This window comes from Knufia obscura (assembly GCF_036327395.1).
Source record: "Knufia obscura strain CCFEE 5817 isolate CBS 148926 chromosome Unknown scaffold_2, whole genome shotgun sequence".
Classification (NCBI taxonomy): domain Eukaryota; kingdom Fungi; phylum Ascomycota; class Eurotiomycetes; order Chaetothyriales; family Trichomeriaceae; genus Knufia; species Knufia obscura.
In genome coordinates, this window is record NW_027042688.1 from 107671 (window position 1) to 133799 (window position 26129).

The following is a 26129-nucleotide window of genomic DNA, read 5'->3' on the forward strand; positions in this document are numbered from 1 at the left end:
TCAGCGCTAGAATGGCCACGCATGGACGCTACGCGTCTGTGAAGACCGAAGACGCAGAAGAGGATCACTCTGACACTTCGAAACTGAGATACGCAGACGATGTCTCTTCTGAAGATGACGATGACGGCAAGTTCAGGGTTGACGAAGCCCCTGAAATACAATATCATCCACCACGCCGGAGCAGACTATTTTGTGCATGCCAACGCCTGTCAAAAACTTGCATAGCATTATGTGCGGTGACTGCAATCATCATCGTCTTGATCTTGACCAGCGGAGGATATTTGGCCTACAAAAGTGGGTTGATCGATGGACAATCTCCGCCATGGTATCCGTCTCCCAGGGGAGGTACCCTTTCGACATGGGCTGAAAGTTACAACAAAGCGCACAGACTTATCTCACGGATGACTCTAGTTGAGAAGGTCAATATCACCACCGGCACAGGCTGGGCAATGGACTTGTGCGTAGGTGCCACTGGCGAAGCGGCAAATGTCGGCTTTCCAGCCTTGTGTTTACAAGACGGTCCGCTGGGCATACGCTTCGCTGACCATGCTGATTCTTTTCCCGCCGGCATCACTGTTGGTTCAACTTGGAGCAGGGAATTGATGAGGAAGCGTGGTGAAGAGCACGGTCGAGAAGCCAAACTCAAAGGTGTTCATGTCTTGCTTGGTCCTTCCATGGGGCCGTTGGGTGCCCGAAATCCGGCTGGAGGCAGAAATTGGGAGGGCTTTGGCTCCGATCCAGTGCTCCAAGCTATTGCGGCTGCTGAAACTATCAAGGGCATCCAGTCACAAGGAGTACAAGCAACAGCCAAACACTATCTTGGAAACGAGCAAGAGCACTTTCGAAAGTCCTTTGAGTGGGGCTTACCTGAAAGTCTTTCCTCCAATATCGACGATCGCACATTGCACGAGGTATATGCTTGGCCCTTCGCCGAAGCTGTTAGAGCAGGCGTTGCGTCTGTCATGTGCTCCTACCAGATGGTAAACAACTCCTATGCCTGTCAGAATTCTTGGCTCCTCAATGGTGTTCTGAAAGATGAGCTTGGTTTTCAAGGATACGTCCAGTCAGATTGGCTCGCTCAAAGGTCCGGTGTTGCCAGTGCGCTAGCCGGACTCGATATGTCAATGCCTGGTGACGGACGTTTCTGGCAAGACGGAAACTCCTTCTACGGAGAACAACTCACTCTGGCAGTGCTCAACGGTTCCGTACCAATGGACAGGATCAATGATATGGCAAAGCGAGTTATCGCTGCTTGGTACCAAGTTGGACAGGATAGCTGGGAGTCACAAGAACCCAACTTCTCGTCATGGACCAACGAAACTGTTGGCAGGTTGCATGATGCGGCGACAGACAGTGACGAGACTGGCATTGTCAACCACTATGTCGAGACATCAACCAGCAACAGCAGAAACATTGCACGCAGAGTTGCCCACGAAGGAACAGTTCTCCTCAAGAACGAAGAATCTCTGCTTCCTCTGAGCTATGATCTTGGTGAATTCAACCTCGGTCGCAAAGCCAAGGTGATAGTGGTTGGCGAAGATGGCGGTCCCGGAAAAGGCCCAAACTATTGCGAAGATCGAGCTTGCAATCAAGGAACACTTGCTAGCGGTTGGGGAAGTGGTGCGACAGAGTTCCCTTACCTCATCGATCCATTCGTTGCCCTCCACAAGTCGTTCGATGCCACAGGTGTCGAGCTAGCGAGAGCTCTCAACAACAAATTGTCCAAGGCGGACAAGGAAAAAATAAAGCAGCAAGATCTTTGCCTGGTCTTTGCCAATGCCGATGCTGGAGAAGGTCACCTAGCTTGGGAGGGTGTTCGGGCTGATCGCAACGACCTTGAACTGCAGAAGGACGGCACCAAGCTCATACGAGACGTCGCGTCGCTCTGTGGAGGCCCGGTCATCGTTGTTATACATTCTGTTGGTCCGGTTATCGTGGAAGAGTTCGCCGACTTGCCGAACGTCAAAGCTATCTTGCTTGCAAATCTTCCAGGCCAAGAAAGTGGCAATGCTCTTGCAGATATCGTCTTCGGAAGGGTTGACGCCAGTGGAAGACTTGCCTACACTATGGGACGAAGTCTAGCTGAGTATGGTGAGACCGCTCCAGTACTGTATTATCCGAACCACATCGTGCCGCAGGTCGATTTCACGGAGGGTCTGTACATCGATTATCGCCATTTCGACAAATACAACATCGAGCCACGGTACGAGTTTGGCTTTGGACTGTCATACACTGATTTCGAGTACTCAAACCTGACCGTAGAAGCTTTGAAGGATAAGTCGACCCTTCCAGCACCACGACCTCAGGGGCTAAGCGCACCTCAGTATCAAAACACCCCACCAGACCCGAAATCCTGTCTCTATCCGGACGGGTTCAGAAAGCTGAAGAAGTACATCTATCCATGGATCCAAAAGACGAGTCAGGTGAAGCAGGGAAGATATCCATATCCCCAAGGGTACGATATCGAAAGGCGACCAAGTGAAGCTGGTGGTGGCGCGGGCGGAAATCCTTCGCTGTTCGAGAGCCATGTCAAGGTCTCTGTGGACATCAGGAACATAGGTCCCCGGACGGGCAAAGAGGTAGTTCAGCTGTATGTCAGCTTCCCTGAGAACATGTCGGATCCTGTGAGTGGAGAAGCCATTGCGACGCCCATGAAGGTGCTTCGCAACTTCGACAAGATTGAACTCACCGCCGGTCAAACAAAAACCGTCGAAATGTTCTTGACGAGGAAAGACCTGAGTTACTGGTCTGTTATCCAACAAAACTGGGTCATGCCAGAGAATGACGAATTCACCATCCTTGTAGGCCGAAGCTCCAGGGATATTCAACTTCGAGGCATATATTAGGCGGAATTCCGCAGAGCAACAACTATGCCCCAAGCCCGCGTTTTGATCCACTATCTCACAAGTTCAGCTCATTGCCAAGGAGATTGTATCGCATTGCCGGGTGCTCAACGGAGTGCCAAGTCTTGGCCCCAGCTCCTCGATTTAGGCAACCAGCATTCAAGAGGATCGCTTCGAACCGGTAACTCAACTAGCAGGGATAGCGGTTGACTCGCACCATTGCCATACTGGATGAAACATCAGGCTTTCCATGTTTTTGCCAGCCAGCTTCCGCTCCGGCGGTGTTTACAGAAACAGTCACGTGGCAGTGAAGACGGCTACAATAAGTGTTTGCGGGGTGTTTATCCTCCCATGCGGGGAGATGCAAACCTTCGTGATGAGGGAATCAACGAGAAGTCCCCACCCATAATACTGCCGAGCTGGGGTTGCCTTGACCCATCAACGTGCCTGCTGGATCACACGATGGATGCGGTGGAACGAACGAGCTCGGTGGCACGAACGAGCTCCTTCGTTATGCGTCCTCATATGGTGCATCTGAGAAACCTCGGCCCCTCAGCTACATCGCGGCTCATTCTAGAACATCATTTAAGTAGGTTCCATGATCCTGCTCATGCCACGTTGAGTCGACAGCTCTGAGTCGACTTCAACTCACCAGAATCAACTATTCAAAGAACATCGTCTGCGCCTCTGGAAGTGGTTTCTGCATCTCGGTCTCCAGTATCCACTTTATCATTGTGACCGCTTTTCCATACCTTCACCTGCCGTTGTTTGTTGCCTACAGGCGAGCTCAGCAATCATGGCGCCCGACATCAATGCCCTCGCAAACTTCGAGACAGACAACTATGCCAACAATGGCGTTCCTCGTGATCCAAAGTACGAGATTCCTGATGTTGTCATGCACGCTCCGACAGTTCGGAAACTCCGGGTACTTAGCATTGGCGCTGGTGTGACAGGTATCATGAATGCGTACTACATTCAGAAGGAACTCGAGAACGTCGAGCATGTGATCTACGAGAAGAATGCGGACATTGGTGGCACCTGGCTCGAAAACAGATATCCTGGATGTGCTTGCGATATTCCATCCCATGCATACACACTGCCATTCGCGTTAAACCCAGACTGGCCAAGGTTTTTCAGCTACAGTCCCGACATCCACAAGTATTTGGGCAAGATCTGCGAAGTCTTCGACCTGCGGAAGTACATGCACTTCAATCACGAGATTGTGGGCTGTTACTGGCAGCAAGATACTGGCGAGTGGCTTGTCAAGATTAAGGAGACGAAGTCTGATGGAACTACACGCCTTTTCGATGACCGCTGCCACGTTCTGCTGCATGGTACTGGGATTCTAAACAACTACAAGTGGCCTTCGATCGAAGGCATCGAGAAGTTCAAGGGCCGTGTGCTTCATACAGCACGATGGGATTCAAGCTATCAAGCCGAACAGTGGAAGGGCGACCGAGTAGCCATTATCGGATCTGGTGCATCCTCGATACAGACTGTTCCGACCATGCAGCCCCACGTTAAACACATGGATATCTTCGTTCGTACAGGCGTCTGGTTCGTTCAGATTGCTGATAACCACGGTGCAAACCATGAGTACACGGACGAAGAGAAGAAATCGTTCCACGACGATCCAACAAAACTCGTCGAGCATGCCAAGAGCATAGAAGACCAGGTCAATGGTCTGTGGGGTGGCTTCTACAAGAACTCCGTAGGCCAAACGGAGGGTCAGAAAGCGCTCAAGGCACGAATGGCAGAACATATCAAGGACGAAAGATTGCTTAAGGGCTTCACACCAGAATTCGGCTTCGGGTGCAGAAGGATCACGCCCGGTGACCCATATATGGCAGCGATACAGAAGGAAAATGTGGATGTCCACTTTACGCCCGTGGAGAAGATCACAGAGAAGGGAGTAGTAGGCGGTGACGGTGTCGAGCGCGAGTGCGACACAATTGTCTGTGCCACCGGCTTCGACGTCAGCTATCGACCACGGTTCCCTATTGTCGGTCAAAATGGCACAGAGTTGGCGGATAAGTGGAAGGTGTGTCCTGAGGGCTATCTCGGTCTGGCCATCCCGGAATTCCCGAACTTCTTGACATTTATTGGACCTTCTTGGCCGGTTGAGAATGGCTCTGTAAGTCCATGCTCGGTTTTTAGAAAAACGTACGCTAACAATTCACAGGTCATGGGCCCTCTAGCTTACGTCTCGCAATACGCTCTCCAGATGATCAAGAAGATCCAGACAGAATACATCTGCTCGATCGCGCCCAAGCAAGCCATTACCGACCTCTTCAACGACCACGTTCAGGAGTGGCTTCGACATACTGTCTGGCAAGATGACTGCCGGTCATGGTACAAGAACAACGAGACTGGCCGCGTCAACGCTGTTTGGCCTGGATCGTCACTACACTATATCGAAGCGATCAAGCAACCACGATACGAGGACTTTGAGATCGAATATCTAGGCCCAGCAAAGAAGAATCCGTGGGCGTTCATGGGTATGGGATTTGTGAGGGAACTCATCGAGAAAAGCGACGTGAGTCCGTATATCAGTGTGGACAACATCGACCCGAAGTGGATGAAGGCGAACAATATCAATACTGATAAAGTGTTGGAGAGTAAGGTTGAGAGGATTAAGAAGGAGTGGGAGGGGAAGACGGCGGTCGAAGGTAATACGAAGGAACATCTGAAGGATACGGAAATTGCATGAGGTGCTTTCTGAACTGCGGGAGGAAGGACTTGGGATGCGCAAGATTCGTATCCTGTGCAAGAGCGTCTGGTCGTACGTTTGAGTAGTACATTGTATATTTGATATCCTTGCGCAGTCGCAGTCTCCCAGGTGTAAAACCTCTTGACATTGAAGTGGACAAAATTGTGCATAGAAGAACCAGCAATTCCTCCCAAATTCACGATATATGCCATAAAGCTAACATCGGGCGCGTTTATTGCGCTCTCTGCAACTCAATCTATGCAGGTCAGAAAATGGAATCCTGAGCCTCAGTTGGCAAGATTTCGACGCGTCAATTCTTCAAATTGAAAGCACGCGTCGAGTGCCGAGCATTTACGTCATCAGGCCAGCACCTCAACTGAGCTTCTCACTTACCGATTGTGCGTGTTTGTGATTGGTTCCTCCTTCATGTTTAGCAACGTGAACATTCTAAGAACCTGGATTCTCCTTTTCGCGCCGACAGCCGTAACACGAAGAACAGTCTTCCCGAACGTTGCTACAATGAATGAAAAGCTAAACGGACAACTACAACCCTCACGGTACTCTCGGTCGGCGCGCCTCGAGGAACGAGTTCCGAGCTTTTCAACCTGAGGTGGGGGAGCCTTTGCGCTAAATCCGATTGGAGACCCTGAGACTGGTTGGAGGCTGCGCTGCTTGTTCTGGTGGTGATCGGCAAAATGTGAGTGCGCTTGATGGTGAGTCTGGCTCACACATGGTCTGGTTGCGCTTGCGTTGTTGAGGTCGGTCTCCTTCACTATCGTTCCTACTCTGTAACTTACCAAAGACACCATCACTGGAAATGTGAGCTCTAAGATCTTAGCTGTCACTTGCTTTGATTTATCCGCTGCACGCACTCTATTTACCTCGTTCTCCGTCTTTGTGATTACTTTCTCCTCGACCAACGCCTTCTCGTTGCGCTGGACGGATTTGTGGTCAACACCAAACCTACCGAAGAAACCAAGTTCTATCGCACGCCCTGGTGACCAATACGAAGTTGTCAGCAAGCAAGAGCTCGATTTTTGTGAGGCTCGAGGATGTCTCCTAGGAGGTCATCTCGAGCACGATCTTCACAACAACCAACTGCGCCCTCTCAAGACAACTCGTCCTCCTCCTCCTCAACCACAACACTAAAAGATTCAAAACATACACAGCCCGCTGTTCCAAGATCCAACTCAGAAGGTCGAGGCTCTGCACACCGATCAGAATCAATGGACGAAGCCGACGCCATGTCGCGCAGTGAACAGTCAGCTCCCAGGAGGAGTCGTCGAGGTGCCGAGCAAGAGAAAGAGGTCTCAATCAAACAGCCACCCGTCGAAGATGATGACAATGAAGCCATCGAAGACGATGTGACCAGGTGCATCTGTGGCCACGCCGATTACCCTGGTCCAAGTCAAGGCATAAGAGATCAATATGGCACTGCAGGTACGGATCAGTCAGACCTTCGGTAGACAACACAAAACCGCTGACCATGCTTTCTAGCCCTCACAGAAGACATGGGCAACTTCTTCGTGCAATGCGACAACTGCCACGTTTGGCAACATGGTGGCTGCATGGGACTTCACGATGAGTCCATCATCCCAGACGAATACTACTGCGAGAAATGCAGGCCTGATTTCCATAAGGTCATCAAACCGAACAATATGTACGTCAGTGCCATCCCTGACCATGTGCCTCCCACCAGCTGTCACCGCCCCAGAAACAGTACTATTACCTCTCCAACATTTGCTAACGCTACCAGCAGAAGCACCAAGTCCTCACGTTACTTGCCTGTCCTCGAGGGCTCCTCGCGGACCGCACCACTCACACCGGCCGACCAAGCAAGAATGAAAGACCTGAGGAACAAGGCACTACAAAACACTAAGAGACGGGCTACAATGAACAGCAGAACTGCCTATGATGAAGACGAAGCACTTCGACAAGCCATCGAGGAGAGCAAAGCCGACGGCACACTTGGCAAGCGAAGTAGAGAAGATGCCGAAGAGTGAGTCAGGCGTAACAACCTTACAGGACCCGAAGCTAAATCTTGAACAGCCACAGACCTACAAACAAGCGTCAACGGACAGTTTCGAGTAACTCGGATGCATCTTCCAAGAGAAGTCACTCTCCGGAACCAGAAAAAGTTCTGCTGGGCAAGAACGGAACCAAACTCCGAGGTGCTGCGGCAAGGAACAACAGGGAGAAAGAGCTACGGGAGAAACAAAAGCAAGATGTTGCTGCCCAGAAGGCCGAGGCAGCTAACAAAAGGAATGCTAGGTCTGAACGGCGGAGAGTAGATGGTGTGTTATGCCACCACTATCTTCAACCAGCAGCTAACCTGGACACAGAATCACCTCCACCGACACCCACAATATCTCCCTCGAAACCAACCGAGTCCAAGTCCTCAAAATCGAAAGCAGATACGCCTCAACCAGTAAAAGCAAAAGCAAGAGGTGGTGCGAGACCAGGAGCTCGAGGTAAAAGAGTGGGAAGGAATCAATACACAAGAGATCTATACGACCCAAGCGACACCCACCGCTTGGACTCTGATCGAAATGGTCACCACTCGCCGCACGGCACAAATGGTGAAAGCGGCCGCAGCTCGAAAGCTCGAACCCATCCTGCCCGAATGTCCCTGAACGAGATGAAGAAGCGGGTGGCCGCAATTATGGAATTCACAAGTCAGATGCAGACTCAGCACTCCAGTAGCAACAGTAACGCTAGCAAGAATTCGTCCTCGAATCCGAATGGAAGCGGCAACCACTCACGCTCCAGTGATGGCAGAAAAGGGAACAGTACACCAAGCGGTACACAACTAGGCGGCACGCCAACGAGCAAGCTCATTGAAGCTGTGACTGCAGGTCTACAAGACGTTGACGATGGCAAGATACCATTCGTGAATGAAGCAGAGTTCACGAAACTGGGGAGCACACAAATGATGGAAGCCCTAATGAAAGAGTTGGTCGGATGGCAGAGCCAGTACGGCGTCTACTCGAGATAGGATCTTGAGATGGAGCTGGGCAAGGCGAAGTCGTTACGACCACGAAGAGGTTCGAGGGCGAAGGAGGAAAAGCTCGCATTTAGGTCACGCAATGGTAATGGCATCGGCAGGGAGTTGCTACAGGGTCTTGAAGAGCCTGAGGCGCTTGTCCGTCGGCCGAGGCGGAAGAGCGAAGCTGACGAGAGCAGCATGAGTATTGATTGATGATGGATGATATGGGAGGAAAGGGGAACAGGATGGGATGAATATCTATGCCTCAGGCATTAGCACCGGGCGCACATACCTATCGCACTGCATCGTACTAAGAGCTAGAGAAGATGCAAAGGGCAGGGAGGGCCACGGGGCGTTATTCTTGATTAATGTGAGATACCCTACTCTGGTCTGGTCTGGACGCATCGTGTGGATAAGCAGGCGTGCAATAGACAAAGGCTTCTAGTGAATGAGGTGTTTGAAACTTCCTTTGAATTTATTGCGAATAAAAAGGAGTCTTTTTCACATCGAGTATTTGAAGCCTCACGAATCACTTCCACAATTGTTCGCCGCGTCAATGCGCCCATCGTCTACATTATTTGCAGTGGAAACCGCGATAAACGTGGAATCATTTGATCGTACAAGCTATCGTATATCTTCACAACAGCGTCGACCTAGTTAGTCTACTGAGTGCCCGAAAAACTGGCTGAGCAGTTAACTTACGAGACTCGAGGTTGACCCTAAACGGTAGTTACAGGTTCTGACGGTCATCTCCGGGCCCTACAGACTACATACTTAGGGAGTGATATACTCGTGCGCCTAGCTGCCTTCACTCACACCAGCATTTAGCATCTAGAGGGCCTATTCGCAGGATACCTACGGCACAAAATTTACTGTAAGATACCTTAGGCCACTAGAGCCGGTATTGTGAAGACTATACATGATAACTAGCTTATACCTACTCGATCGAGACGGGAGTTGAGGTCATGAATGAATATTAGATAATATATAGAGAGAGAGATATATATATATAGCGTGCACTATCTAGACCCTAAGCGCACCCACACACTGACTGACTGTTGTTGCTCGACCATGCCGTGGAGATGCTCTTTAACACCATGGAGTCGCTGGATTGAGCCTTGCGGGTCTACATGTTCTACTGCAATGTAAGGACGTGTGATGTGTGAGCGAGTGAGTGCAATATCTACCGTTGGGGAGCAAGCGATCGCTTCTCTCGCGCGAGAGAAAGGGTGGGCGTGTCGAGGAGAGCTTGAAAAGTTCGACTCAAGTGATTTCTCGGTTAGATGAAGGGCAGGCACGATAGTGAGCGTGAGGGACAGGCGATGCAGAGAAATAAATAAGGAAAGTGCGAATGTGCTGCTTGTCAGTGAGCTGAGGGAGGAGAGGAGCGTAGACGTTAATCTGAAAGGTGCGATTCTGGGCTCAGGCCGCTGGGGAGGAAGGTGCCATGGTGGGAGAAAGGAAGGAGCGACTGCACAAGTACTGCCTGGCAGGAGCGTTGGTCTTTTTTGGGAAAGGACGACCTTCCCACTATCACGATCTGGGAAGGCGTGTCAGATGACCCGGCGTAGATGGGCGGGAGCGACTGTGTGGTTTCAGATGGCGTGTTGCAGTTGCAGAGGAAGTACGACCCTCTTGTCGGAATTTGAGAAGCCACGATGGTGGTGAGAATTCGTCGGTCGGTTCTAGCCTTAGCAGGTGCGAGGTATGTGCCACGCAGTCGACGAGGCTGCTGCTCACTCGACGCTCGTCTAGCTGGAGTGGTTGTTGCGGCCTGCCACATGGGTTTGGTGGGTCGGCGGTTCCCAGAGGAAGCTCGACCGGAGGTGTCACGGAGCAGAAGTTCTGCGGACCATACCTTTGGAGGGCTGTTCGCCGATCTCTTACCATCGTAGAACGCTCGTGGAAAACGCTGGCTGAAGTTACTGAGTTCTGATCCCTTTGTTCCTGTACGGGTCGCATTGGTGATATGATGGCCGGTATGACAGGATTGGTCGATGTCAGCAGGACTTTGGGCTACGCGATTCTCTGACGGCCCTTCCAGTGGTAATGGGAAGGGTGTAACGCGCTTTTGATGCCCCCCAAGTGTTTGTCTGCTCAAAACCCGGAAAAGAATTTGTCAGAGCGTCTCACACAGTTGGGGTTGGCGCCGTAAACAACAGTGTTATGTCCCTCAGTCTTGCCGATTGAGGAACTGCCCCTGGGCGGCAGAGCATCGGCGTCACCGTGGATTGTACCTGACGTGGCTTGGGAGCTATCCATACGCTGTCATGAGTTAGTAATTTTGGCCGAGCCATGATGGTTTCACTCAAACCGAAGGCATGTGTTCTGGTGGTAAGCTGACCCTGCGACGAACTGTATTTGTCAGTTCTTGGTAGCATATTGATGCATGCTTTCTTTTGCAGGCCATCATGGCTACATCAATCTCTCGTCCTTGTCCAGCTGAGGCTGTGCATTTGCTTAGTTGGATTGCCCCGGATCCTGCCACGGCTCGCGTAGATGGATGCATGATGCATGGCGGATATGCCATGTGTTCTGGGCGCTCATGTTGTAGGCTGCGACTTTAACATTATGGCCGTGGCGACCAGGATTTCTCAGAGGTGGCTCCGTAATAACAGCCGAGTCAACGTCAAACCTATCGTAAGCTTAGAGACACTGATACTTCACGTGGTTGATGTACTTTTGCTTGTGTGACCAAGGCTAGCTATAGCTCCTCTTCTGAGCGCTGCGGTGCTTCGGGTAACCGGAGGGTGCGTACTGTCGTTAGATGGTTGTCTTCGCGCTTGGCTTTGGTCGCATCATGGAGGCTTCGTATGGTTATGCTGCGGAATTCGGAGATAGGAATCCTCAATTGCCTGATACTGTTCGTGCGGATTTCTAGGTTTGGAAGAACCAACCCGACGCTAAGCCCCAGAAGCAATACCCAGACCTTGTATTCGGTGAAAGCGCCTTCCGTACTAGAGATTTCGATAAGCGAGGAGCCCCGTCAACCAGACCTATCATTTTGATGGCGCGAAGCACATATAACCAGATACAGAAGGTGCTCCTCGAAACACGATAAGGGCGTACGCCTTTTCGCCCCATTTGGTCTGGTAACCGTTTTGAGAAGCACAGATGGTCTAAGTTCGGACACTGCTCGAGGGCTGAGCCGTGTTGTTGCAAGAGGCACAGAAAGAAGGGGACTAAAAAAAGTGAAGTTAGGGTTGTGGCCCGATGCTGTTCAGAAGTATTGGTCGTATGAAACATGCTGTGTTTGAGGGTCGCCGGTCAAGCACTCGGGTGTAGCAACTCATTGTGTAGCAAGGGGCGCAGCCAACCTCGATACTCTGACTGCCCAAGCATTGCGACTCGTAGGTACTCTCAGCATGGTGTCACAACCAGGACATCGAGTCATTTTGCCAAAATAAGATTGATGCTGAAGGTACAGGAAGACGTCAGATTCGACTGACGCAAGTCGATCGTCCACATGTCGCAAAGTCTGATCCCGGCAGGCCACGCGACGCTGCCCAGCTTCCGGTACTTGATCTCGCGCCTAAATCGTACCTGCAGCGGCTTCCTCTCTGCACCACGGAAAATCAGCCTCTATCGTCATAAAGACAGGGATGCACAGAAAAGGGGTCTTTCATTCTCTCATCGCAAGCCCCTTCGAGCTCGCTTGGGAGTATGGACGGTCCATAGGGCGACGGTCAATGATGTTGGAAAGTACGAGAAGAAGCAGCTCGTCTTGTCCTTGATAGCAGGCTGCCCTCTCATTGCAAGTAATGGTGTGCTGCGAGATTGTGCGAAGTATTTTATGAACCAGCCGTGCGAAGCCTCCAGGGCCGAGGTACGGAATCGATAATTAGCTTGCTTGCTTATTGCTTGTGTCTGCTGCACAAAGCAGGGTGTGTGGTCATATCGCAGAAGGCGCCATAGCAGAGCTTGGGTTTATTGACATTATTATGTCATTTTCGGCCTTCTCGTTGTAGTCGGTACCGAAGTTTAGAAGTCTAGTAGCCAGGCAAATACCCGGTATCAGGCCGTATGCTGATCAACAAGCAGGTTGACATAGCAGTGCCCGACATTCTGGTAATTGATGGAGAGAGTTCCGCGATGATGATCGCAATGCTCTGGTGGAGATTTCTCTGAGTGGTTGCTATATCCGAGGCTAGCGGGGAGGCAGGAAGTGAGGCCGAAAGACAAAATGATAAGCAAATCAAGACGATGAAGCCCAGTGGGTCAACGTGCTGGGTCCGACAAGCCTGTCGACATGGGTTAGTGTACTGGTTTGGAGCTGGGTTAGAACGTCTGAAAATATCTAGCTTGTCCCTTGGGAAAATTATTTTGTGGGTTGGCTGCTCAAGTGTGCTGAGCTGCTGCAACACCACCTGCATTGTGATATTTGGCTAGCTATTGACGGCAGGAGGATGTAGTCTGAGGAAGGTGCTGGTGTATATAGATAGTCAAGAACATAAGCTCTGGGGCAAGAGCAGCTCCATCCAGTGGTCAAACCAACATCACCACATTGCGACTCAATTGAACTTCAAGCATCTTGGTATCTGAGATACTATTCGACTACATCGCATCAGCTGGCTGCTGACTCGGTCCGCAAACAAAAAAGATTGGTCGACAACCAGATCACCAACCCAACTGCTGCGTACGACATTATCTCACATTTTTGCCATTTGCGGCAGGAGAGCGAAAAGTCCTGAAGTACGAGTCGCTCCTGCCTAGACATTTTTCTGCTGTGTCCGGTGAGCAGAGTTGTGAAGACGGCAAGCACAGTTTGATGGCAACGCAACTTTCGTAGTTGCGGTCGTCCATTGACGAGTTTTCGTGATGAGCTATCAGACGAGGTAAGGACGCAAGATGATAAGGTTTCGAATGACACTGACATATTCAGGCGAGAACATAACATTGTCGTCCTCGGCGCCGGTGGTGTCGGCAAGTCTTGTCTCACCGCACAATTCGTGCAAAACGTGTGGATAGAAAGCTATGACCCAACCATCGAGGACTCATACAGAAAGGTTGTCAACGTTGATGGTATGACAGACAGCACAACAAGCATTATGTCAAACTTCTGACTTTCGACAGGAAAGCAAGTTGTGCTTGAAATTCTCGATACGGCAGGCACGGAGCAATTCACTGCTATGCGAGAACTCTACATGAAGCAGGGCCAAGGCTTCCTGCTTGTCTTCTCTATTACCAACATGAACTCTTTCTACGAACTCGCCGAGCTTCGAGAGCAGATCGCGCGCATCAAGGAGGACGATGATATTCCTCTTGTCGTGGTCGGCAACAAATCCGATATGGAGGACGACCGAGCTGTACCTCGTGCCCGTGCCTTCCAGCTGGCACAGTCCTGGGGTCAGAAACCATACTTCGAGACCTCTGCTAGGCGACGCACGAATGTCGACGAAGTCTTTCTGAACCTCTGCCGGCAGATCCTGCAGAAGGACCATGTGCGCGACCAGATGTATGAGCAGCATACATCTCAAAGGAGGTCCACGAGGCCGAGGCACGACAGAGATAGAGACAGGGACAGAGACAGGGACAGAGACAGGCGCAGGCGCCGGAATCGCGACAGGTGTGTCATACTGTGAAAGCGCATGAGGTATCACTGTGTCTGAAAAGGCGTTCCGGATTTGCATCGAACCCAAAGATAGACCCGCCCAGCTCACGCTGCAGCCAGACGAGCGGACATCAAGCCTAACAATCTGAGGCGATGACAGCTCATCATGCCTCACAAAAGTTTTGCTGATAGACCACAATAGACCTAATTTCATCACTGTCGATATCTTTAGATGCCCAATGTGGTTACACAAGCAACCTGCACGCTTGCCCAACTCAAGGAAGAGTTGCAGATATGAGGCGGCCTCAAAATAGGTCAGCACGCCTGATCGCACTCTCTCGATTCTTTGTTTCGTTGGAAGTCGTGAATGCTTTCCGGGACCGCAGACCGTGCAATGTCGAGCTAGACTGATCACATCCTGAAAACACCAAACTTGGTATCCTGCTTCGGTGCGCTTCCACCAAGCGCAGCTTTCAACCCCATACCCAGCATATGCCGTGTCTGCGCTGGCGGAATGACACCATCATCCCACAATCGTGCACTTGAGAAAGCAGCATCACTTTCACGTTCAATGCGATCTCTCAGCTCAGGGTCAACACTCTTTCCCACGGTCTCCATCACAGCCGTAAGCTGATCAGGCCCCATGACACCAATCTTAGCATTAGGCCACATCCACAAAAAGCGAGGCGAGTAAGATCTTCCACACATCCCATAATTGCCAGCACCAGCACTCGAGCCAACGACTACCGTGAACTTTGGCACATCAGCGCATGCAACAGCCGTGACAAGTTTGGCGCCGTTCTTCGCGATACCGCCTTTCTCAGCGTCAGAGCCAACCATGAAGCCAGTGATATTCTGGAGGAAAATAAGCGGGATATTGCGCTGGCAACAGAGCTCGATGAAGTGTGCGCCTTTCAGACTTGATTCGGAGAACAAAATGCCGTTGTTGGCGATGATGCCGACCGGATAGCCATAGATTCTCGCGAAGCCAGTGATTAGGGTCGAGCCGTAATCTTTCTTGAACTCGGAGAATTCGCTTCCGTCCACGATACGGGCGATGATTTCGTGTATTGGGATTTGCTTCTTAAGATTTGTGCCGACTATGCCTGTGAGTTCTTCTGGATTGTGAAGGGGTTCTTTGACTTCGTACGGTGCAGGCTGTTCCTTAGGAAAGTTGAGGTTTGCGATTGAGCGTCTGGCTAAGACTAGGGCGTGCTCGTCGTTCACGGCCAGGTAGTCCGTCACGCCGGATACTGAGCTGTGCAGTTGGCCTCCGCCTAGATCTTCCGCCGACACAACTTCGCCTGTTGCGGCTTTGACTAATGGTGGACCGGCGAGGAAGATTGTGCCTTGCTTCTCCACGATGATGCTCTCGTCACACATTGCGGGTACGTAGGCGCCGCCTGCTGTGCATGGGCCCATCACAACCGCGATTTGTGGTATGCCCATTGAGCTCATTCTTGCTTGGTTGAAGAAGATACGGCCAAAGTGGTCTCGATCAGGGAAGACATCGGCTTGTCGTGGCAGGTTGGCACCACCAGAGTCGACCAAGTATATGCATGGTAATCTGTTCTGTTGTGCTATCTCCTGAGCCCGTAGATGCTTCTTGACAGTGTGCGGGAAGTACGTGCCTCCTTTGACGGTAGCGTCATTTGCGACAATCATGCAAGTCACGCCCTCCACCGTGCCGACTCCTGTGATGATTCCTGCTGCTGGCACGTCTTCACCATAGACCTCATGCCCAGCGAGTGGAGAGAGCTCAAGAAAGGGTGCACCGGGGTCGATCAAAGCCGTGATTCGATCACGAGCTAGCATCTTCCCACGTTCGACATGCTTCTGGCGCGACTTTTCTGGACCTCCCTGCGAGATCTTCTGGTGAAGGTCATTGTACTTCTGCATCACAGGCTCAAGGTTGGCAACATTGTCCTTATACTCCTGGCTCGACCTGTCGACCAGAGAGGGCAGCACGGATATAGCTTTAGCGTGTCGTGGGTCCGTAAAGCTCGCTATGCATCGTGTCTGGTGTCTTATGCTGTGTTTCGCGGGGATAAGGGAGGATCGCTGGAGAGCTGTTCGAAGGCTTCGCAGCACAGCTACCGAAGGCGCTGACCTTAAAGAGGCCATGTTAATCGAGTGCAGCGGACTTCAGATCCTTAACCACTCAAGTGTCCATCTTTTGGGCAATGCAGCTGTGAAGAGGTACTTCAGCGCTTGGGCGCACGGATTCCGCTGCTCTCGCGACGACCTCGGCATGCGTAGCTAACCGCGAACACCCGTGCTCCACTGGCACCTACCCCAGATTCAGTGCAACGATATTTGTTGAACGTAGCCTTTGGATCCTGTGTTTGCTAGACTCTTCTTCCTCGAGCTCGCTGGTGTCGTGTTTCCTCTTGTATACTTTCTTTCAAGATCTTACCCGCCACGATGTCCAGCGCGCCTTCCCTCGTCCGTAGCGCCTTCCGCCCTCTTGCTAGATCATCCATCATAAAACCATGCCTCTACACCACAAGGATATCACACCGAGCAGCCTCAACAGCAAAAAGCAAGCACCCTCCGGGCTTCACGCCACCCACGACCGAAGACCTCTACGAACTTCGCGAGCGCGTCCAAGAGTTCACCCGCCGTGAGATCCCCGAAGAAGTCGCCGCAGAGACGGACCGCGAGAATGAATTTCCAAACGAGATGTGGCAGAAGTTCGGCGAGGCCGGCCTCCTAGGTGTAACAGCTGCAGAGGAACACGGTGGGCTAGCAATGGGCTATCAGGCACACTGTGTGATACTCGAGGAGATCAGTAGGGCGAGCGGAAGTATAGGCCTTAGTTATGCGGCGCACTCCCAGCTTTGCGTGAACCAGATATGTCTTAATGGCAATGAAGACCAGAAGGGCCGCTTTCTGCCAGGGTTGGTCAGTGGAGAAAAGATTGGAGCGTTGGCCATGAGCGAGCATTCTGCAGGCAGTGATGTGGTGAGCATGAAGACTACGGCTAAGAAGGTAGATGGGGGATACTTGCTGAACGGGACGAAGATGTGGATTACGAATGGACCAGATGCGCATTACATTGTCGTTTATGCTAAAACTGAGCCCGAGGCGAAATCGAAGGGCATGACGGCCTTCATTGTTGAGACGCAGGGTGCAAAGGGTTTCTCCGTCACGAAGAAGCTGGATAAACTGGGCATGAGAGGGTCCAATACTGGCGAGCTTGTGTTTGAGGATGTTTTCGTGCCGGAAGAGAATATCCTTGGCGAGGTCAATAGGGGTGTCAAAGTGTTGATGGAGGGTCTCGACGTCGAAAGACTTGTACTCAGTGCTGGCTCTCTTGGTATCATGCAGGCTTCTTTGGACCTTGTGCTACCATACACCCATCAAAGAAAGCAATTTGGTATGCCCATTGGCCACAACCAGCTCGTTCAAGGCAAGCTTGCGGACATGTACACCAAGCTACAGGCTTCTCGATCCTATACTTATGCCACAGCCAAGAAAGTTGACGAGGAAGGACAAATCAGGACCCAAGATTGTGCTGGGGCAATTCTGTATGCTGCTGAAAGGGCAACAGAATGTGCACTCGATGCGATTCAGCTGATGGGTGGAACGGGCTATGTCAACGAGGTCCCTGCTGGCAGACTGCTGAGAGATGCCAAGCTCTATGAGATTGGAGCTGGCACAAGTGAAGTCAGGCGCATGGTCATCGGAAGATATTTCAACAAGGAGTACGCAGATCAGGGCATATGATGTGGGCATTCTCAATATCAGACGAGAGACTGACGCAAACATTGGAAAAGTGGAGGCACCTTCAAGCGCAGACGACAGTGTGTCGGGCGAGAATTGTTGACCATCGGTACACACGAAGGCGACCAAACCTACAAAGACGACGAGCCTGATCCATCTTCTTTCCTTGGGGATCCCGCGCGACTCATGAAGCATTCGCAGAATGTAAGAGTCACCTTTCGTGAAATGGTCTTGCTGCCGCGTGGACATGGATGTCACGTACGTCGGCGGTCTTCGAGAATTTCTGCCGATGAGCCTTGAGTCCTAGAAAGGAGAATTGAAGCTGCCCGTATGGACATAGTCGCTAGCCGCAGATGGGAAGCTTGAATTATAAAGGTGCTCGGACGTGCTGCTGCAAAGAGGCCAGATAGATTCTGCGCCTCGTTCTGCCACTTAGCAGAGCTTTAGTAGGCGATGAGGGCATCGCATTGAAGCACGAAAGCAGGCGCATGTGTCCAGTGACCTGCTGCACTAGTTGGTGCTTCGACTCGATCGGTTGGGAAGCTGTACAACAAGGCGAACAAGGTGAAGAATGAGAAAGAACCACCGGGCAGACTCCGGTCATGGACAGTCGTCATGGGTTCGGGACGGTCTGCAGGTACGCTGCGTGTGTCAGTCAGGTCAGCATTTCCGCGGCTCAAGCAATACAGCGATTCAGATATGCAGCCGCAGCCACAGTCGCGACCGAAGTCAAGGAAGGCAGTTGGAAATCACGCTAGATAGATACCGGGCTTGGCTGATGCTTGGCAACAAAGATAACATTCACCATTCACTGCCCTGCCACTATCCTTCGACCAGTCCGCAGACCAGCATCACCATCCAACAGACATCCGAGGACAAATACCATCTGCAACGGAGATCTGGGGACGTTGTCGTCTAGGATGCCAAGACCTTGGCGAATATTCTATGGTGATTGACTTGGACCCAAGACGCTTCAGTCGATTGTCCAAGTGATAGCAGAGCATAACGAATGATCTACGCTCAAGTCAGGGAAAATACGACCTTGCGCAAGTGGTACATGCCACGCGTTGCCGTCGTACCCCATGGTGATACATAAAGACTGGTGGCCTTGCGAAACCTTGTGCAGTCTTCCACGCAAAACGTGTCGCTTACTTAGCTTGTGAGACTCGTTGCTAATTTGCTTGCATTTACTGCATTCAACCGTCGACTTTCAGGCAAAAGCACAAGACTGCGGCAACGATGTTCTCACCGTCGGTGCTCTGGACAGCACCACAAGTCAACCCCGTCAACCGAAAAGCACGCTCAATTCCTGTCTTCAACCCCGTCGACCCTTACGGAAGAGTCTTCTTCTTCTCCTGGTGGGGTTTCTTCATTGCATTCTGGTCCTGGTATGCTTTTCCACCACTCATGTCAATCACGATCAAGCGCGATCTCAACCTGTCGACCGTTGATGTTGCAAACTCGAACATCGCTGCGCTGACTGGTACTCTTATCGTCCGTTTCATTGCAGGACCACTTTGCGATCGCTTTGGACCAAGATGGACGTATATCGCTGTTCTGCTTGCAGGCGCCATTCCAACGGCGATGGCGGGTCTGGTCAAGAATGTTCAAGGACTGATCGCGCTGCGATTCTTCGTGGGCATCCTAGGTGGTACTTTCGTTCCATGCCAGGTCTGGTCAACTGGCTTCTTCGATAAGAATGTGGTCGGCTCCGCCAATGCACTGATCGGTGGTTGGGGTAATGCTGGTGGCGGAATCACAGTATGTCAATCAGCCTAGTCGCAATGTGTCCAGTGTCTGACAGTTTTAGTATTTCTTGATGCCACTTATCTATGACAGTGAGTCAGCTGCTTCTTCGTTTATCAGCCGCTAATCCATTATTGCAGGTCTCCGCCTTGATCAAGGACTCTCCTCATCGGTCGCCTGGCGAGTTGCCTTCATCGTACCATTCATCCTCATAGTCGCAACAGCACTCGGCATGCTGTTCCTCTGTCCCGACACACCAACCGGGAAGTGGAGCGAACGCCAGCAGGCCACTCAACAACTCCTCAATGCTCACGGAGTGCAAGAGCAAATTGTCGATGCACCCCGTTCGATCGATACCGTCAAGGAAAGCCCACCATCCAGCGGTACAGCAACGCCTAGAGACGGCAAGGAGAAGACCGGCATGCACAAATCCATGGCTGATGTCGAAAGCGGTAGTATCTCTGTCGCACCAGCCCGCGAATTAGACATGTCTAAGCAACAGATGATCGAAGTTGCCAAGGGAGAAATCGTGATTCCACCCACATTCAAGGAGGGGCTAGGCGTGTTCTTCTCAATGCAGACACTCTTCCATTGCTCGACATACTTCTGCTCGTTTGGCGGTGAGCTGGCGGTCAACTCGTACCTTGGATCATACTATCTAAAGAACTTTCCTGAGCTGGGTCAGACGGGTTCAGGCAGGTGGGCTAGTATGTTTGGGCTTTTGAACGTTGTCACAAGGTTAGTATCACAATATTCTCTGTGATTCTTGCTAACCCTGTTAAAGGCCCATGGGAGGTGTTGTCGCCGACATCATATACAAGCACACCAAATCAGTGTGGGCTAAAAAAGCATGGATTCTGTTCGTCGGCATCGTTTCCGGGGCGTTTCTGGTGGCTATCGGCCTCACTGACCCGCATAACAAGGGGATGATGTTCGGACTCATCGCTGGAATGGCTGTGTTCCTCGAAGCCGGTAATGGCGCGAACTTCGCACTCGTGCCGCATGTTCATCCTTTCGCAAATGGTATTCTTTCCGGAATCGTCGGAGCAGCTGGAAATCTTGGTGGTGTCTGGTAAGTTTTCGCAATACAACTTGTACGTTTGCTTGGCTAATGAAAACAGTTTCGCCATTCTGTTCAGATACCATGGCACGGATTACGCTGAGAGCTTCTGGATTGCTGGGATCATGATCATGGCGCTCAATGTGTCTTTCTGCTGGGTCAAGCCGCTGCCCAAGGGACAGGTTGGTGGTAGATAGTCATGACGGGGAAGTCGTTGCTCGAATGGCCATACATGAGCCAAGGCTGCCTTGCATCAATATCCTCCAAGGCCCAACAAAAGGTTAATGGGCTACGAACGGATGGACGTAGAGGGCTTGTGCGGACATAATCGACAGGCTACCTTGAGCTTAGTGCTTCGAAAGGGCACAAAACTTTCCGCTGGTCGTCACTTTTCACATGCGGCATATGAATCCATGCTACGAGGTCGTCTGCAAATCCTGATGGCTGCTTCACAGGAGAAATGCCAGTACTCGTATTGCCGCTTCACCTGCCTGATTTGTACTCGAAGTGGTGGCCTGGATTTTCAGGTTGTAGAGCTAAGCTTCAATTGGACGGGGCGGACACGACGACGCGGCGCGCTCAACAGCACGGCCTCAAATCCTTTGACCTTCTTATGCATCAATGCCATCTGTCTGCTAAGCATCATCAAGTGTTTCATTGTAGCTTTTCTGGCGAAGTTCTCGTGCTGTTCTGATGATGGCGTCCGCCTCAGGACTGCGCTCTGTCGTTGATGGATGGTGCGATACACGTACGATGCCACGACTAGGCGACGGGATCTGAGTCCCAGCTTTGAGCATCATGGTAAGGTTGCAGGATGGATCACTCACCTCAATTTATGCAAGGCTGACATAGCACGAACCACAAGTGAGTGAAAACTCAACTGTTTTGCGCCGTCAGTGGTTGTTAGAAGGTGAGTTTGACTTGACCGCAGGGTGGCAGTGAAGGTCGATTTGCGGCCATTCAAAGCATTAGCGCCAGCATCCGTCCCCTTCACTTATATGTTCATTCCTTCCTGTATTGAACTCCCTCTCCCTGCATTTTATCTTGATCTGCAACAGTTCTGTCATATTCATTTCTTTTCGATCACCTACCTCACAAAGCAGGGCAACCATGTCTTCGAAACTCCTCGCACCACTCTTGACCTGTCTAGGCGTCAACCGCAAGCCTCGAACACGCATCAACGACGAGAAAGCCTCATACGAGCCAAAGTATACCGACAACGAACTCAAAGATGATGAAGTCGAACCGGCGGCCTCCCGATTCGTCTCGATCCTCCTCAAAGCCGGCACTGACAACCCGTCCGACCCGCAATTTCAAGCAGCTCTCAAAGACACAACCAGCACATACGGGTACTACGACAAACTCGCCGAATGGATCTTCCTGAAGCTCGACGATGCACTCCGACGAGGTGTTACCCTCGGTAAAGCGGTCAAAGCAGCAGCTGAGAAGGCGGCTGAAGCAGCTGTTGGGTTTGCAAAGGAACATCCCGTCTACTTCACTATCATCGCTCTTGGCATTCTTGTCCTCATAGCTCCTTGGGTATTGGAAGTTCTTGGGTTCGCTGAGTTGGGTCCAATCGAAGGTAGGTCGTTCCCAGCCAAGTCCTACCGCACCAATCAGGATCTAGCTAACAGCGCGCCAGGCTCTTTCGCAGCTATTTGGCAAGCAAGATACGCTGGATATGTTCCGAAGGGTTCGCTCTTTTCGCACTTTCAGCGACTTGGTATGGTTTGGCATTGATGGTTGGGCTTGCGCATGTGCTAGCGACCAAATTAATGGATGCAGCTATTGGAGCAGGAGCAAAAAGCAGAAGATTCGATACGGTGGTACACCAATGGGTTTGATGGACGGACAGCACAAAGGATACCTCATACAGCTAAAAGCTATGGCAGGAGAATCGCGGCCACGAGCTGCTTGGTCAGCCACTGGATGTGCGCATAGGAAACACAAATGGTAGCACGGATAAAAGGTGGTAAGCAGACAAATAACAGAGACATGCTTGCAAATTGTATCATATTCGTGACTTCGTCATGCTATCTAGCCAAGTGGGTGTCATTCACATCCATCATCGTGGGTAGTTATCCACATTCATCATTCGCATTCATCATTCATATCTTCGCATTCATCTTCATATCTTCACATCCACCCCCCATCCCCCTACAACAACGCCGCAAACCCCACCGCAGCAACCCCAACCACACACCCCGCCGTGACCCTCGGATACCCCGCCCCCGCCGCCCCCGCCCCCGTCGCACTCGCACTAGCCGCACTCCCACTCGCACTCGCCACACTAGACGCACTACTCTGCACCGCACTCGCACTGCTACTCCCCACACTGCTAACACTACTCGCCGCACTACTCGCACTGCTTAACACAGAGCTTGCACTTGCCACACTTTCACTGTTCGTATTCGTCCCGCTTAAAGCCGTACTCGCAGAAGAGAGGATACTGCTCGCGGCGGCATCAGCGGAGGACGTGATGCTTTCAGCCTGAGAGGACACGGATGTGAGACTGGATGCGATGGAGCTGATTTGGGAGAGGGCGGAGTTGCCGTTGTTGGTGGCGACGGACATGATGCTGTTTTGGGCGTGGGAGACGGTGGTGAGGGTGAGGAAGAGGGGGGTTGTGAATGTGAGTTTCATGACGGTATAGATTGGTTGGATTGGTAGGTAGGTAGCTCTGAAGTTGTGGTATGGAGTATTTGAGGATTGTAATTTCAAGGATTGATGTAGACGCTTGTGAATTAAGCCCGGTCCTGTGGTAGTTGTGGAAAGCCTTGAATATGCAATGGAGACAAGGGTAGACAAGCGAAGTATACCTTGCTCACACAACTGGGGAGGAAGCTGTTCTTAAGCACGGGTGCGAGGACTGATCGGGAATGTATGCTACGGATGCACCGGTATCTCGATTGTCGACGTCAGATGTGCTTGGCAGACAACCGAAACGCGGGGATTGGAGCATAACTCTCCACGATCGATATGCTAAGCCCGATTGAGTGATCGGCGACAGGCATGATGATGTGAGCTTGCTTGGGGACTTGGTTTCTGGCTGGGCCATCGGGGGCAAGAAGCAACCCCTTCTGGTTTGCTATATGCTGCGTTTTCGTTCTGTGTTAGGAGGATTTCCTTGGTGTTGTCACCGCTGTGATGTTTGAGCACGAAAGGATTGAGTTCCAAGCAAGCAACACCGAGGAGTACCTCCGTGACCATGAAGCAATGCGATGATCCATCACAGCACAGTAACATCCACTCCCTCAAAGCTACCACTTTCTCTCCACTCCGTCGTGATACGTTGATAGTCGAGGATACCTTGACCCCAAGGACTCGCCCTCGCAGCCTTCATCTGCACCTCTAGTGGCGCCTCCCGTATCTTATCCGCTTTACCCTCAGCATTGATATAGCCCGGCGTACAACCTTCGACACCAGCAAAAGCAGCAGCATTACCGACAACACGCATAGCCCATGCCTCCTCAGCTTCATGTGTTGGCTCAATGAGCACTTTCTTCCCTGGATGCTGTCTCTCTGCTTCCGCAATTAGGTACGCAGTATGATCCGACGTTGCCTGGTAGTTATGCGTATTGTTACCAGTAACACCACACTGCGTGAATGGGAAGAAGAAATTCGGGACGTCTCTCGTGACTACCCCGTGCAATGTTGCAACACCATCCTCCCATTTTTGAGACATGAGTTTGCCGTGCCGTCCTCGCACCGTCATCGAGCCTTTGTCACTGGGCGAGCCAGAGGAGACAACATACCCTGTCCCCCAGATCAGCACGTCCACGGGATATTCCTTACCTGCAACCACTGCACCATTACGTCGCATGCGGTCGATACCACGGCCTTCTGTATCCACAAGCTGCACATTTGGTTGATTGAAGGCGGGAAGGTAGTCGTCATGAAAGCAAGGTCGCTTACACCAGCCAGGGTACCATGCTTTCAACCGTTGAGCCGTGTCAGAGTCCTTAACGATGTCATCGACACGAGAGCGAATGCGTTCTTGACGTGCAAAGTCATCCGCGTGTAGAGATTTGACGTACTCAGCTATCGTCTCTGGTTCTGTCGGATCGATGTTGTTGGGGCCACCGATAAGTGCTCGGTATGAGGGATTTCTGCTCCAGCCGTCGTCCACCACGTTGACGTCAGGCTTATTAGGGTCGTTCATCATGAAGGCAGCCAGATTGTCCATCCGCTCTCGTTGCCATCCTGGCTTGGAAGACGCTCTCTTGAACTCAATAGGATCTGTAGGTCGCTGATCTCGAATGTCGACGGAGGATGGCGTGCGCTGGAACAAATAGACTTGTTTGGCCCATTTAGCAATCTGTGGGAAGGTTTGAATGGCCGTTGCGCCTGTACCGACAATTCCGACGCTCTTGTCTTTCAGATTGATCATGTCGGGTTGCTCCTGGCTTCCTCCAGTGTATGTATAGTCCCAACGTGAGGTATGGAACTGGTGGCCTTGAAAATCGTCCAAACCCTGGAGAACAGGTAGTTTCGGATAGTTGAGAATTCCAGACATGGAAATAACGTAATCCCCCGTTACCTGCGCCAGAACTTTGTTTGCATCAGCGCCCTGTCTTGGGCCTTGCTCCTGGCTTACGCTGATCTCCCATAAGCTGCTGTCATCGTTCCAGCTGATAGCTCCCACAGTTGCACGCAGTATGCCCCTGTTGCCGAAGCCATATCTCTCTGCGATTCGTTCGGCGTGCTCTCTGATCTCTTGACCGTAAGAATATTTGTGTTTAGGCATATATCCTGTTTCTTCGAGCAGCGGAAGGTAGACCTCAGAAGCGATGTCGCACATTAGGCCGGGATATCTGTTCCAGTACCATGTTCCTCCAAAGCCACCAGCATAGTCAATGAACGCAAAGTCTTCCGGATTGTACCCTTGCTCGACCAATCGTGCTGCGTATAGTAGACCACCGAGTCCGGCACCTTTGACCACAAACTTGAAATGCGGCGACTCATTCTCTCGGAGTCGAATGCCACGCACCGATCCGTCTTCTGGAAGCCATGGGTCATCCGTGAAATGCTTGTACTTTTCAGACGTGTGAAGCTTGACAAATTGGCTATCAAATTCCGGCCGCATACGCTTGTCCCGCTCAGCCTGATATTTTGCTTGGACTTGTTGAGCATATGCCTGTGTGTCTGAATGGCCGTTTGAATCGTGGTCCGTGCTGGATTGCTCGATCACTTCTTGTACGCCGTTAGCAAGTGCTTGTCCATCGAGATCGCCGCTTTGGCCTATCGGGAGGGCTCCGTTCGCAGTCGACGAGCTTGGCTGATGAGGGACGGCATTGCTGCTTTCGACCAGTACTGCTGGCGTCGATGGCATGATGGCCAATCTGGAGCCGTATCTGGTTGCGCTTTCAATGTATCAGACGACTATCAGGATGGTTTAGTGCTACGACGACAGGTCTTTCTTTCCTGAGCGAGACACAGCGTAAAGTCAGAAAAGTGTGGTGCACAGCAAGGGTCAGTCAAGAATGTGTCGTGGAGCAGCTGCTGTT

General features: G+C 51.5%; 10 protein-coding genes across 10 annotated transcripts; 7 read left to right on the forward strand and 3 right to left on the reverse strand.

Moving 5' to 3' along the window:
* Positions 1 to 11: 11 nt before the first annotated feature.
* PMZ80_001887 (uncharacterized protein) lies at positions 12 to 2846 on the forward strand (the record flags this gene model as incomplete). Its single annotated transcript, XM_064870324.1, has 1 exon — positions 12 to 2846. One exon carries the CDS (start codon positions 12 to 14, stop codon positions 2844 to 2846), a length of 2835 nt encoding a protein of 944 aa, XP_064732777.1.
* A 793-nt stretch (positions 2847 to 3639) lies between these two features.
* Positions 3640 to 5553, forward strand: PMZ80_001888 (uncharacterized protein; the record flags this gene model as incomplete). The annotated part of the gene is made up of 2 exons (XM_064870325.1): positions 3640 to 4977; positions 5026 to 5553. The coding sequence occupies 2 exons, from the start codon at positions 3640 to 3642 to the stop codon at positions 5551 to 5553; spliced, it is 1866 nt and encodes a 621-aa protein (XP_064732778.1).
* A 1226-nt stretch (positions 5554 to 6779) lies between these two features.
* On the forward strand, positions 6780 to 8548 carry CTI6 (Histone deacetylase complex subunit; the record flags this gene model as incomplete). The annotated part of the gene is made up of 5 exons (XM_064870326.1): positions 6780 to 6993; positions 7051 to 7213; positions 7310 to 7552; positions 7603 to 7847; positions 7896 to 8548. The coding sequence occupies 5 exons, from the start codon at positions 6780 to 6782 to the stop codon at positions 8546 to 8548; spliced, it is 1518 nt and encodes a 505-aa protein (XP_064732779.1).
* A 4809-nt stretch (positions 8549 to 13357) lies between these two features.
* RSR1 (Ras- protein rsr1) lies at positions 13358 to 14121 on the forward strand (the record flags this gene model as incomplete). The annotated part of the gene is made up of 3 exons (XM_064870327.1): positions 13358 to 13374; positions 13422 to 13561; positions 13613 to 14121. The coding sequence occupies 3 exons, from the start codon at positions 13358 to 13360 to the stop codon at positions 14119 to 14121; spliced, it is 666 nt and encodes a 221-aa protein (XP_064732780.1).
* A 380-nt stretch (positions 14122 to 14501) lies between these two features.
* On the reverse strand, positions 14502 to 16214 carry MCCC2 (Methylcrotonoyl-CoA carboxylase beta chain, mitochondrial; the record flags this gene model as incomplete). The annotated part of the gene is made up of 1 exon (XM_064870328.1): positions 14502 to 16214. One exon carries the CDS (start codon positions 16212 to 16214, stop codon positions 14502 to 14504), a length of 1713 nt encoding a protein of 570 aa, XP_064732781.1.
* Positions 16215 to 16514: 300 nt separating this feature from the next.
* PMZ80_001892 (uncharacterized protein) lies at positions 16515 to 17819 on the forward strand (the record flags this gene model as incomplete). Its single annotated transcript, XM_064870329.1, has 1 exon — positions 16515 to 17819. The coding sequence occupies one exon, from the start codon at positions 16515 to 16517 to the stop codon at positions 17817 to 17819; it is 1305 nt and encodes a 434-aa protein (XP_064732782.1).
* Positions 17820 to 19055: 1236 nt separating this feature from the next.
* On the forward strand, positions 19056 to 20819 carry PMZ80_001893 (uncharacterized protein; the record flags this gene model as incomplete). Its single annotated transcript, XM_064870330.1, has 5 exons — positions 19056 to 19577; positions 19627 to 19654; positions 19703 to 20300; positions 20347 to 20634; positions 20684 to 20819. 5 exons carry the CDS (start codon positions 19056 to 19058, stop codon positions 20817 to 20819), a joined length of 1572 nt encoding a protein of 523 aa, XP_064732783.1.
* Positions 20820 to 21732: 913 nt separating this feature from the next.
* On the forward strand, positions 21733 to 22362 carry PMZ80_001894 (uncharacterized protein; the record flags this gene model as incomplete). The annotated part of the gene is made up of 1 exon (XM_064870331.1): positions 21733 to 22362. The coding sequence occupies one exon, from the start codon at positions 21733 to 21735 to the stop codon at positions 22360 to 22362; it is 630 nt and encodes a 209-aa protein (XP_064732784.1).
* Positions 22363 to 22779: 417 nt separating this feature from the next.
* On the reverse strand, positions 22780 to 23265 carry PMZ80_001895 (uncharacterized protein; the record flags this gene model as incomplete). Its single annotated transcript, XM_064870332.1, has 1 exon — positions 22780 to 23265. The coding sequence occupies one exon, from the start codon at positions 23263 to 23265 to the stop codon at positions 22780 to 22782; it is 486 nt and encodes a 161-aa protein (XP_064732785.1).
* A 586-nt stretch (positions 23266 to 23851) lies between these two features.
* Positions 23852 to 25954, reverse strand: PMZ80_001896 (uncharacterized protein; the record flags this gene model as incomplete). The annotated part of the gene is made up of 1 exon (XM_064870333.1): positions 23852 to 25954. One exon carries the CDS (start codon positions 25952 to 25954, stop codon positions 23852 to 23854), a length of 2103 nt encoding a protein of 700 aa, XP_064732786.1.
* Between the last annotated feature and the right edge of the window lie 175 nt (positions 25955 to 26129).